The following is a 12,922-nucleotide window of genomic DNA, read 5'->3' as shown; positions in this document are numbered from 1 at the left end:
ATCCTGACTCTAATTATCGATTCAGATTTTTAAAACGCGTTTTATACAAAAGAGCATCCATATTTTAAAAAAATATTCCACATCACGGCTACTAAATACAGCTAAGTCTAAGTCGTCTTCCTGCAGTAACAACTTCTACACTGAAGAGTGTTTTGTTACCACCACCTGGTAGATATGATGCTTTCACTGAGGACAAAAATGACTGGATATTTGAGTCTTCAGCCAGCTGTCCTCTGGCTAAAGTTGATCAAGTTGAGTTTTTTTCAGGCCATGTCTAATCACTTACCAGGCTCTCGAGTCTTTTGGCCACAATAGATGCGAAACGTCTCTCCCCGGCCAACTCTGAGATGAGGAAGATGTACTCTGGTGCTGTGACCTGATTGGACCGGTGAGTGCGACCTGGAAAAAAACAGAAGACGAGGGGAGGTGAGTCTGTACCTACAACTTCTGAAGATGATGACAACAGATTGTTGCTTAATTCGTCCTCTGTGTAGTGATTCACAACTCCACACCTTTCATTAAAGTGGTGTAGGTGCATTGTATGTCATGTGAAAAAGTGAAAAACTTCATTCCATGTGAGGTTTCCTAATGACATACAAGTCACTGTCACAACACTGCAGATTATTTTTTTTCTTTCTACCCTCCAGGGGCTCTTTTGTGGGCTCTAGTGTCCCTTATATGAAAGTAGGCTGACAGGAAGGAAGACATGCGGCAAATGTCGCCGGGTGCGAGAATCGAACCCACGACGGCTGCGTCGAGGACTCAAGGCCTCCAAACGTGGGTCGCGCTATCCCCTATGCCACCACAGCACGTCCCAGACTGCAGATTTTAAGATAAGATGCTCTAAATGGTAGAAACGAATATAAAACAAGTTGGGGATGTTGTTACATATTTCGGATTATGTAACAAACAATATAAACAAACACAGTTTTGCAGAAACTGTGAAAACAGGCTTCATGGTAAGAGGTGACCATGAAGTCTGAACAGATTGATAGGATGAATAAAAAATTTCCAATGTTTTTTTTCTCATCAACCTTCTGCAACTTGCACATAAATGTTTCATGATGAAATACACTATTTATGCTGGCTCACAGATAGTGGAAACTATCTGTGTGAAACGGCAAACTAAACACAAAAACCTATTAGAGTAAATATATAGCTGGAAAAAAAAAAGTCAAGCAAATGAATGAAGGTATTTGTGGGAGTGTGCTCTTGCAGAAACCACAGAGGAAGAGGACGTCACTATTCAGCTCAGGTATAAAAACAAGCAGAGTCAGGGCAAAACAACAAGAGAGAAAATTGCAGAATGATTTTATAGCCACAGCTTTTATATTTTCAGAAACATTTGGGAGAACTTTTTCTCCTCATTTGGATATAAAGGCAACTTTTGTTTAAATCTCTTAAAAAAAGACCAACCTACTAATTTAAGACCTTTGACCTAAAGTCAAAGTCAAAGACTCTGACATTGGAGCTAACTTTAGAGAGCTGACATAATCCTGGGACAAATCTAAAAGTTGGGCAGGGGGGGCAGTCTTTAACATAACCTATACTTGCTGATGATTCATAGAAAAATAATTACTCTGAAGGCTGCATATGGGTTCTGAGGTCAGTGATGATTTTCTGACAGAGAAAAAACAATTCTGTGTTTTGTGCTAACAGACAACAAAAACTGGTTCAAAAGGTCAGATTTTTTTCTACAAAGTTCCCTAGCTTTGTGTAGAAATAGCTTTTAGTAGAAAGTGACTGATTCGGAGGTTCATTTCCCTGACTTACCGAACTGCTGGATGGCCCGGTCTGCACTCCACGGCAGCTCCAGGGTCATGTGGACCCTTCGCCTCTGGTTCTTCACTCGTTTGTCAGCCTGCAGGGAAATCCCTGAGCTGGCTGCTTCTGAGATGATGGCCACCAACTGCAACAAACAAGCCTGGATGTTAATGCACGTCATGCAGAAGGACGTCCATAAAGAAGCCACAGGAAATCCTTCCTGCCTGTAGCTATCAGATTAAACAACAGCCGACTTTAAGTGTCTTTGAGTCTAAGTTTACGCTGGAGTTATTTATTTATACATTCTGTGTATTACTATGTACATACTTATTATTTAATTTATGTATTTTATATTTAGGTCATATTTAATAAATGTTATATCATGTATTTGTATTTGCCAGTACTTAACACTTTGAATGGAGTAGCTTGTCAACAAATAAGCCATTTCTCCTTGGAGAGCAGTAGATTCTATTCTATTCTATTCTATTCTATTCTATTCTATTCTATTCGCTGTTTCAACAGTGATGGACCCTCATTTTGTTAAATTGTCTTTGCTGACCTTTTCTCCACACATGAAGCGGTCCTTCTCCTTGATGTTGATTTGGTCGATGGTGGAGCCTTGCTCGGCCCGGGACTCGTAGCGAACGGTGCCGTCTGGACGTCGCACCACGCGACCTTTACGTCCAGTCATCTGTTAAAATACATATATTTTTTAAAAAATCAGACTTTCAATTCAAACATTTTCAGCAAAATATAAAAATAGACAAACTTCATACCTCTGAAACTTTATCTGGTCCTCCAAACCTATCTATGAGCACGTCCAATGTGTTGAGAGGTAGTTCTTTTCCCAGTACAGCAATTTTATTGAGCAGGCTGTGCTTCATCTCATCTATCCTAGCTGTAAACGCAAAAAAAAAAAGAAGAGAACAGTCAAGTCACAGACTTGTAAAATTTACCCTGTTTGCAAGGCGACAGTGGAAAGATATTGACGGTCAAAGGCTCTACCTGACTGGTGGCTAGTGTGGTTAACAAAGATGACGTCATCGTTGTCTTGCAGGGAGTCTGGCGAAGAGTTGGAGTCGGTGTCCATCCCCTCAGAGTCACTGCTGCTGTCGTCAGAGATGTTGATCACACCGCCGCTGTCCACTGTGTGCTTGGGCATCTTTGCCTGGCGACCTCGAGGCTTCCCTGAATGGAAAATTGGAGGTGATGTTACAGTAATCACTTGATTGTGTTTTACTCCAAAGATCTGGACTTAAAGTCTGTAACTTCTAAACTCTTCGGGCCTTGTAAATAAGGACTGGGGATTTTTTTTTTGTTTTTACACTAAATACAGATTATTTAAAACCAAGTTTAGTGAACATTGGAATCTTTGTTCTATTAAAAACAAAGAGTTTTGATGGTTTGTCAATTTGCTCAATCACAGGTCCCGTTAAAGCTGCATTTAAAGTCCAAAACCGTGATTTCATTTTTTATTATGAGTGTGAATTCAGTAGCAAGTCAAAAACCGAAAATGTTGAAATGTTTTAAAAAAATCATGCTGTGATGAGGCACAGTACAGATAAAAAAGTTCTTTAGTGTGTCTTTTTCATACTTTTCCACACCCGGGAAATAATAAAAGCTAATTTCTTACTCTTCCATACTTTGTAGAAACCCTGTCATCTGCGGTTTTGTGAGTCAAATCGATTCATTGTGCTTTGTACCTTTTTTTCTTTTATTCCCTGGTGCCTTCTCTCTCCTTTGTTTCTCTGAAGGAAAGTGCTTTGTTACAAGAGACTGGAATACTCCCCTGGAGAGAGGAAGAAAAAAGAGAGACAAACTTTTTTGTGATGTCAAAGCAATAAAGACAATGAAGCGCAGATTTCCAACACTGTGCAATCCTTCTTCAGGCTTCCTAAAGCTGCCAGGTGCTTAAAGGCAGATGAAGATGCTACTGGACGACCTAATATGAACCGGCTTTCAGACAAGTCTGCCGCAAAAGGTTTGGGGTCAGCTAAGTTCAGCACCCAAAACTTCCTTCCTTTTTTTCATGAATGAGTCATTCTATGATTAAATAGTTGCAGCTAACAAAGAGGTAACACGCTTTAAACTAGCACAAACCAAGCTGTATGACGCGAGCCACTCACACATTGTGAGGAACACCTCAAAAATTGAATCACTACTTGATCATTTGATGCAAAAAAGACGCAAAGTGGAATTAATCCGGACATCAAACAGTGAAAACAAGGTCAATACCGTCAGTCATATACTTAAAATGAAAGTTTGAAACATTACTATTTTAATGCTGGTGTGGTTTTGACTATCAGAAATGAAACCAAATAACCAGAAAAACTAGGACAATTTTTTACTCACTCTGCTGCAGAAACAAATCTGTCAAGATGCCCATCGTTTTCATCCAAGACCTCTCTGGTGCGTGATTCTCCAGTGGACTGCAGCCCGATAACGATGCACTATAATGGAATAACAATAAAAAGAATTTACATCAGCTTTTCTTGAATATAAACCAGCTTAAATAGAGACTAACTTCTAGATTTTGTTTATTTAAGGACTTGTTTTGGAACAGAAAGATGCAAAAATTATGAGTTAAAATTGGGTACTTGAATTTCTTTTTAGCTCATTTTAAAATCTAAATTCAAAGGTTCACACTAACATTATAGCAAATGCCTCCACATTGGAGCATCTTTAAATATGGAACCAGAGAAAACAAGACACTACGTGGCCAAACAAACAAATTTTTAAAAAAAATTAATTGATAATTATTTTCAGAAAATGGGAGTTTTTCCAAAATGTTTTCTTTTCCCATACTTATCCAGATCATAAAAATACAAATAATCAATCTCCATTATTTTTCACAATGTTTGACAAAAAAAACTTGTAGAACAAATAGTGAAACTGTGCCTGAAATTATTACGAACTTAAACAAATATTCCACCCTTTGCCAGTGTGCAGAACAGCAGCTGATGCTTCAATCTTTGTCTCATAACAATAAGAAAAATAAGACTTGTACTCCACGGTGTGCTGTACTGACCTTTCCAGCCTCCAGCTCCTTCTGAGCCAGCTCCACCAGGCAGCGCACCTTGGCAGCGATACAAAGGTATTTGAAGAAGCGCTGGTGAGATGACCAGAACTGTCCCCACAGGGACTTCCTGCTGACCAGCCCCAGCTCATCAGCTGCCTGCATGAACATTTTCAATGCCTCCGCCCACTGCACACAGAGTCAAGATGTCAGCTGAAAAAGCTCAAGATGTTTGTAAAAGAAATTAAGACAAAAAAACGTGAAAGGCAGGGTGATCCGATTCACTTCTGAGAGAGAGGCAAAACTCACCAGCTTGGCAGCTTTGTTGTAGACCTCTTTGAAGTCGCTGTCCAGGCCGATCTCCTCGATGCGGAAAGAAACGCCAGAGAAGCTTAGCTGTCTGGCAATATACATGCCGCTCACTTTCATGTCCATGGCCACAATCTCCATAGCCCCGACCCCTCTGTAAATAAATCATTTACATGATTAACCGATGGGTGAAACAGAAATAGCTGCATCTGTAAGGGTGTTTTACTATCAGAGCTAAAGCATCAAAAGGATTTAACAGAGTATCTGCAGGTCAAAACTAAGACTTTTTAAGACCCTTTTAATGCCACATTGAATGAAATTTAAGATTGGAAAACATGGTTGGCAGATCCTAGTGAATTATAATCATCATCGCAAAAACCTCCATAGTGCTTAAAAGTTTTTTTTCTGCACCTAGCCTCGTTTCGGTTGGCAACAGAAGTGAGCCAGTGGAAAAAACAAACGTTATCCAGCCAACTGGATTCGCACTTACCTATGACAGAAGCAGAAAAACTAGCTAGGTAGTTAGCAGAGCTACATTAGTAGCTAGACTAGTTCAGGATGTAACCTTCGAGTCAGAGGCTCGAAAGCATTTTTCTTTCCAAATAAATAAATCACACTCTACATACCTCTTCTCAATGGCATGCAGGAAGTCATCAAAGGTCCTGAAGGGTGTGCCCTCGCCCCAGATTCCCAGGCGGCTCATATAAATCATGTTCTTTGGCTCAGAGGCACCTGAAAGACACGTATATTTTCAAATCCTGCCCCATATCCTTCTTGGCATCAGCTGATGTTTTTTTGTCATCTTTACCTGTGGCACTGGCGTACACCACTCTGGCGTGTGGCAGCTTGTTCTGCAGGTCAAGAACTGCCTTGCCCATTTTTGTGGATGTGGCGTTCTTGGCTTTGTGGCATTCATCAAAAATAATCTATGGCAGCGAGAGGTCAAGGTGTGAACGACAGAGATGGATTTAGAGTTCAAATGAAAGCAGAAATGACAGTTTGTGCAACATGGACATCTGTGTGAAAGGATACAACTCCATCAAAGTCCTGCTTGCACCAGTCCAGGATCTGTTTGATTCTCGTCCGGTGCTGGCCTCCTGCCTGGCTCTCTCCGATGAGTGCAGAGTAAGTTGCAAACAGGACTCCTTCTGAGGTAGCTGTGTCTCCATACTTTATCTATAAGAACATTCAAAATGATTGAAAATAAAGAACCATCCAAATTGATGCCCGCATGGACAACAGAAACAAATCCTTTTAGTTTTACGCTAATTGCTTCCCTTAACTGACCTTGTTTAAGGCATGCACCGGGATATTTGGTGCATCTATGTCTTTGAGATCTCTCTCTGCGTCGTATTTCAGGTCATTGGATATGCTGAACCTGAGGAAAGGAGCAGAAAAATAATATGTAACTCTGATCGCTATTTCACAGGCTCTAACATAATAAGCATTATTTAGTGCACAATAAGCCTAAACTTACTTCATTAAACCCACCTCCTCCTAGAACTACAGCTGAAGTCTTTTGGGGTATGTGTCTATTATCCAGACTCTCGTTTTTGTCAAATTGTCTTTGCAAAATTCCTTCAAAATATACCCACAGCATGATGCTGCCACTACCATGTTTCATTTTGGGGTGAAAAATGATGTGCAGTGTTAGTTTACCCCAAAACTAAAATGTTAAAGGGATGGTATTACGTATTTTACAGTTAGATAGTGCTATTTTAAACTAGAAGTAACAATCAATTGTTGTAAAATACCACATACATCAATCAAAGCTTCAAAGAAATGTCACTTTGACGCCTTGAAATTGGCCTCTGTCTCTTTAAGGAGACTGGAGACTGCAGCTGTTGGGAGGAGCTTTGTGGAAATGGGCGGTGCTTTGTCAGGGCAAGCGTTTTGAATGATTGCCACAAGAGATTAAAGGACTTCTCAATCATGCATGGAAGAATTACAGCAAATCTCCAGGTATGTCTTTGATGAAGAAATAACATTATAACATGGCGTAAAGCTCAAAAAGTCGATTTTACATAATTTCCCCTCTTTAAATATTGGCTATTTATAATATAATAAAATACAGAGTACCTTCTTCCACCTGTTTTGCACACGTCGCAAACGCTTTTAAGCACACCATGCTTTTTCAGATTTTTATTAGTAAAACATAAAAAGCAAACTTTGGTCTATCACATAGTAGGTTTATAGTTTTAGAATGACAAAAAGATACAGCAAGGCGCTGTATTTAGCATCTCTCTGATGTGTGTATCTTCTTACCACAGTGCTTTCTTTCGTCCCTTAAGATAGTTCTCCAGAATGATTCCTGCCACGGTGCGTCCCTTTCCAACGCCTGCTCCATCTCCAATCAGGAAGCCTGCTCTCTGGTTGTTCTGGAGAATCACCTCGTGTTGCTGTACAGAGAGAAGAAAAACATGACTTTAGAACTGAATTGAACTAATGAACGATTAAAGATGATTTGAAGATTTTGTGCAGGTATTTTCACCTGACAGGCGTAGATAATGGCCTCTAACTGCAGTGCAGACAGCAGGCCACTGTTAATAGTTGAGTCCGGAATAGATAGAGTGTATGTGATGTCCGGAGGAGGGACGCTGGACAGCGTGTTGGTTTCCACAACAATGTCAGGATGTGAAATTCCTATTGTGGCTAAAATAACAAATAATAGTCTTAGAAACATATAAAAGGCACAAAATGAGAAATATGAAGGAATCAAATCCTGATATTGAGTCTAGCAGCTCACATTTTGAGGGTTTGTACTCTGCGTATGTGTCAACATGGCCGAGCTCCTCTGGTTCCTCCTCCTCAGCCTCCTCTTCTTCCTCTGGTGGTGGTTGTGTTACTGGAGTCTGGAAACACCAAAAAAATGATGCAAAACACACTCTGACTTTCTGAATTTTGACGTTATACTTGTTTAGTTACTACAGAAGAATGAAAAAAAGCTGTGAAACATGTAGGCAGAGAACTGTATAAAAAACAACAGCATACTAGAGTCTTGTCACGAAAATATTATCTGAAGATCAGAGAGAGCAGAGGATCCTTTTCTCTCTGCAGGATGTGCAAGGATATTTATTTATGATACGTGGAATATATGTTACAGTGTGACTGATCAAACTACCGGGTCAAAACAAGATCTCTAGATAAGTGAAAACAATATAGGAATTTTCCTGATTTTCAGACACACCCAAACAGGCTTGTATCTGTATGTTAGAGAGAACTGATAATGGAGAGGCTCATTTGATTAAACCATCAGACGGCTGGAGACGGTTGCTACCTGGAGTCCTAAAGCTTGCGTGCTGATTATAGCAGAAATATCTTCCAAACTGGTCAAGCCTTGAAACCTGTCGCCATTTTGCTGTCAACAAAACATAAAATGAAGAAATACTCAAAAACTCAAATAAAGATCACAGAGCTAAATGCAATAAATAAACAAATAAAAAGAAAGAAACAACAAAAAAAAGAACACAAATCTGAGAAATGGTTGTGTTTGTTTGTCAACTTATGGATCTGGGTATTTCAGGGATGTCTTTCAGAGAACCACTCAACAAATGCAATTTGTACGTCTGGCGCTGAAAAGCCAACGACAACAAAAAGCAGATAAAGCGGCACGTGTCTGGGAAACATAATGGCTGAAATGAGGGTAGAATGAAAAGGAAAATATAAAAGCTTTCAGCAAGTCGGTGAACTCAATGAAGTCTGATCATATCAAAAATATCATTGGGCCCATCTAGTTTCATAGGCCGCTAACAGGCAGCAGCGCATCAAGAGCATGGGGTAGAAGAGTTGCTTTTTTAAGATCACCGACTTCATCAAAAGCTGTAAAATAAAACTGGAAAATAATTGAAAAATAAGAGAAATTAATAACAAACTATAGATCTTTGATATGCAATAAAACAAGAGAATAACTCTTGAATTAAAGAAATGCTAGTATCGCTAGCACAGTAAATGTGGAAAAAGAACATTATTTGAATATTGGTAAAATGTCAGATAATATCTATATTTGTCTTAAAATGCTCCTTTTTGCTTTTATTAGCTGGAGAACTTTTTATCAGAGGCAGGACAGTCGCAATCTGTTTTTTATACCTATTTAGCTGAAGTATGCTGGTATCCATGGATACAAATATTAACAAGTACTCTTCTGGGGATAAAACCGCAATTGAGTTTTACCTCTATGCAATAAACAAGCTAGGAAGGACAAATGGATTTCCTTAACCAGAAAAAAAAATCAGTTTAGCAGAAGGTAATATCAAATCAAACACTGATGAAGGTTAAATTTTTTTTGCCAGTTGACCTAATGTCATTAGTCAAAACAGTTTTAGTGCATTTATTTAATAAATAATATTCATACGGATTAGAGTTAGCCTGTATATTGCCATAGACGACAAAACGTAAGAGTGAGCACAGCAATAATATTTACAAACTGAGGGGAATGTGACGAAAACGTGATGTTTTTCCTTTAACATCACCCTTCCCAGTACACTCATTGAAACAAATCTCTCATAATTAGCATTCAGAAGTGGTTATAGTAATAGCAGCTTTCTTGCTACTGACCTCTAAGTGGCTCTGTGCTTGTGTGGTGGCGGGGCTAGTGTTAATGTCCCAGAGTGTGGGAACTGGATCCGGGTGATTGGAGGGGATGTAGGACTGGGTGTCGGCGTACTCCGACAGCGAGTCCGCGGGAGAAGAGAACAAAGAGTTTGAGAGGTCATCAATGCAGGACAGGTCCTAAAGACAAGAAGAAGACAGGAGGCATTTATTAAAACCTCGACATCAATGAACAAAAAATGATAAAAGCTTACACTAGTTGAGGCAAGCATACAAATGCAGGTACAAGCAGCATCTCTAGCCCGCCCTTATAGGAAAGGTTAAGCAAAAATGAATAAATGAATCAAAAATAAGTCAAATGCAAAATGATTACAAGTGTGCATCATGGAGAATCTTTTAGATTAAGTACAGATGAGCTGCATCACGCTAAGCGCTACCAGACTGAGCCGACAACAACAATTCATCTGAGCGCTGAAGTTGTTACTGAGTGAAGAAGATAAGGAAGAGCGTGGATGTTAGCTTCTGCTGTAAAGTCAGCTTTCAATTTTTGCATTAGTGCATATCAAGCTGTTTGATGTAGGAATTATTAAAATAGGCATGTTTGGAAACCCTTCCAGGACTATGCTGAAGGATGCTGACGAAGAACACATCAGCATCCTGTTTCGAGCATTTATTAGCTTAGACTCGGACTATAAAATGATCAAAATGTGTAAGCCCCCTAACTTTCTATTTTTCCTCACTAGACTGCACTGCTGAGCTTTTCTTTTGTAAAAATGAAAATTAATAAATATATTTTGGAAAAACAAAATAGGCAGGTTTAAGTGCTCTAAGATGTAAAATATTTGCATATTTTAGTTATTCCCAGGTGGTTCCGTGAATACTAGGAGTCCACTGTAAAGTGAAGTTGCACAATTTTATCCCTCTAAGCCAGTGGTGCCAACATCGGTCCTCGAGAGCTGGCATCCTACGTGTTTAGTTCTCTCCCTGGTTTACCGCACGTGGATCAAATGATGTCTCATAGAAGGCCTAAGAAGAACATTGACATGCTGACAAGGTTGTTACTACCACCAGGGAGAGAACTAAAACATGCAGGATGCTGGCCCACGAGGACCGACTTTGGGCACCCCTGATGTAGGCTTTCAACCTCTTGTTTGTCCTGGTCTTAAGTATGTTTGGAAATATAATCATACTTTTCAGGTAAGGCTCTGCACTGATCATGCTAATGGGTGATATGAGAAGTTAATGAGAGTTTCAAACATCAACGTTTGATGATTTTGTCTTCGCTTTAAAATACTAAACTTCCGTTTAACTGCTACTTTCCCACACATGTGGTGTGACATGGCCTTTGCTCGTAATGTGAATAATTGATGACTACAAAGGCTGTAAAAGAATATCTCGAACGGTTCTCCTATTATCTTATCCTATTATTACAGCTCTTAATAAGAAATCATAACAGACAGGCATGTCAGATCTTTACAATAATTAAAAAAAAATCCTTCTTCAAACAAATGTTTTCACGTGCAGATGTGTGCGAAACAAAGCGGAGAAGTGAGAGCTTGGCACTCTGAGTTTTGTGTGTCATTTCAGCTCTGGCTGCCTAGCAGTTCACCCTCCACTCATAGCCCTTTCTAAAATCATTTGCATGCCAAACTCTTTAACTAGACTCTCCCAAACCACCATGGCCCCCCAGAGACATGTAAACATAGAAGTGTGTAGGTGTGTGTGTGTCTGTGGGGGGGGATGGGTAAAGGTTAACCAAGCTGTTTGTGGAGATAGATCATTATAATTTAGCACATAGTCAATGAGAGTAATTTCATCAAAGTTTACTTCCACGATTTGCTCTCAGCTATGTGTGGAAATTCCCACACCCTCTGCTCCAGAAACTCACACATGCAGGCATTATAAGCTTTGTAAATAATAGCCCATCACACACTGCAGGATATCATTGTAATTATTGTGCCAGAGGGAGCAATGCACCACTTCCTCATGTGATCTCATGAGAGAGGAAATGTAAACAAAATGGAGACTCTTGTGAAACAACTTAGTTTAACGTTAGCTAAACTGTGCAGAGAGAGAGAAAGAGAGGAACAAACAAATCCAGATGATCAGAAGAATTATGACAGGAAGCAATAGCTAGGGAGACGAGAGTGACCGGTAGTCTTTAGCAAGAAATTGAAGACGAGGATTTAGCTGTCGGTTTCAATATTTGTCATGAACAGCTTGTTAAAAGGGCTGAAATGTTTGCTGATGCTTGACAAATGCTCAGCTGCTGGTAGATTTTAACCATTGTGATTGTAGCTAAAGAATTTAGACATGTTTTATGTTAGATTTACCTTCTAAAAGTAAATCTGAACTAAATCTAGAGTAGGCCCTGTTTTCCAGTTTCCAGGCATGCAACTGAACAAAACAGTGAGACAGGGTAGTTATTTCTTCTAGTAAAAGTACAGACTAGAGAAGCACGTTACAAGGGATTAACCCAATGACTTAGAAACAAAGGAATATCAATTTTACATTGCTTTTTGAAAAAAAAAAAATTGATTTCTGACCCTCCATTAAGGTAGTTTCATAAACAAAGTTGTGCTTACAGGCAAATGTATTCACACCCATTACATTCTTCCACAATTTGTCCAAATAAAACCACAAAATTCATTGTATTTCATAAGAACTTTAAGTGACAGATCAAGTCAAAGAGAGCTAAATGCGATTAACTGCTTTAGACTTATGTTTGACGTATCAGACTGAACAAACAGACAAAAGAAAACAATCTTTCCACCAAATTACCTAAAATGGCCTTTCACAAAAGAATGACACAGCTCTTAGGAGGAGAAACTGAGTGAAATGGTCAGCCGTCATACTGACTCACTGTTAACCATATGCTGGTACTGAAGACTGCCGGGAAGCTGCTAGGACGACTGTCATGGCTACCTACTATGACGTTACTCACAGTTCATCTGAAATAGTTTCACAACCATGAGAGGATGAGAGCTCCCAGTGTCAACATGACGACATCATGCAGGAATGGTACACAGCGCGGATGATATGAGGCAGCAGGACTGTTAGCTGTTTACATGTAGCTTACATGTTGGATATGGTTCACAGATTGCAAGTCAAAATATCCTTTTCTTGGTGTGCAGCATTCAGTTTTCAATGTTTTCTGGTAACTCTGTGACTGACTCTTTCCTTTTCTCCTTTTGTCTGGGTGTCAGTGTTTGCTGACATCCTGCCCTCAGGATCCTGCCTGATCCTGAGGGCAGGATCAGGCATGAAAGCTGCAGGAAGTCTGCA

General features: G+C 39.6%; 1 protein-coding gene across 4 annotated transcripts in view; it reads right to left on the bottom strand.

Annotated features, from left to right (window-relative positions):
- The window catches only part of sbno2 (strawberry notch homolog 2), a 70,763-nt gene that overhangs the window by 10,221 nt on the left and 47,620 nt on the right, over positions 1–12,922 (bottom strand). For 3 of the 4 annotated variants that reach the window (XM_023339241.1, XM_005795698.2, XM_023339244.1), the window contains 18 exons: positions 9,644–9,817; positions 8,367–8,447; positions 7,836–7,941; positions 7,581–7,741; positions 7,355–7,488; positions 6,377–6,467; positions 6,122–6,265; positions 5,898–6,015; positions 5,716–5,821; positions 5,090–5,243; positions 4,793–4,969; positions 4,117–4,214; positions 3,468–3,553; positions 2,770–2,952; positions 2,541–2,662; positions 2,324–2,455; positions 1,774–1,909; positions 287–399 (listed from right to left, as the gene is read on the bottom strand). In XM_023339241.1, the coding sequence (XP_023195009.1) occupies positions 287–399; positions 1,774–1,909; positions 2,324–2,455; positions 2,541–2,662; positions 2,770–2,952; positions 3,468–3,553; positions 4,117–4,214; positions 4,793–4,969; positions 5,090–5,243; positions 5,716–5,821; positions 5,898–6,015; positions 6,122–6,265; positions 6,377–6,467; positions 7,355–7,488; positions 7,581–7,741; positions 7,836–7,941; positions 8,367–8,447; positions 9,644–9,817 (2,316 nt within the window). The remainder of the gene's footprint in view (positions 1–286; positions 400–1,773; positions 1,910–2,323; positions 2,456–2,540; positions 2,663–2,769; positions 2,953–3,467; positions 3,554–4,116; positions 4,215–4,792; positions 4,970–5,089; positions 5,244–5,715; positions 5,822–5,897; positions 6,016–6,121; positions 6,266–6,376; positions 6,468–7,354; positions 7,489–7,580; positions 7,742–7,835; positions 7,942–8,366; positions 8,448–9,643; positions 9,818–12,922) is intronic. The other variant, XM_023339242.1, reaches the window with a different exon arrangement.

The sequence above is a fragment of the Xiphophorus maculatus genome, chromosome 9, assembly GCF_002775205.1.
Source record: "Xiphophorus maculatus strain JP 163 A chromosome 9, X_maculatus-5.0-male, whole genome shotgun sequence".
Classification (NCBI taxonomy): Eukaryota; Metazoa; Chordata; class Actinopteri; order Cyprinodontiformes; family Poeciliidae; genus Xiphophorus; species Xiphophorus maculatus.
The sequence above is the reverse complement of the archived record's forward strand: the minus strand, read 5'-3'. Positions and strand labels throughout refer to the sequence as shown.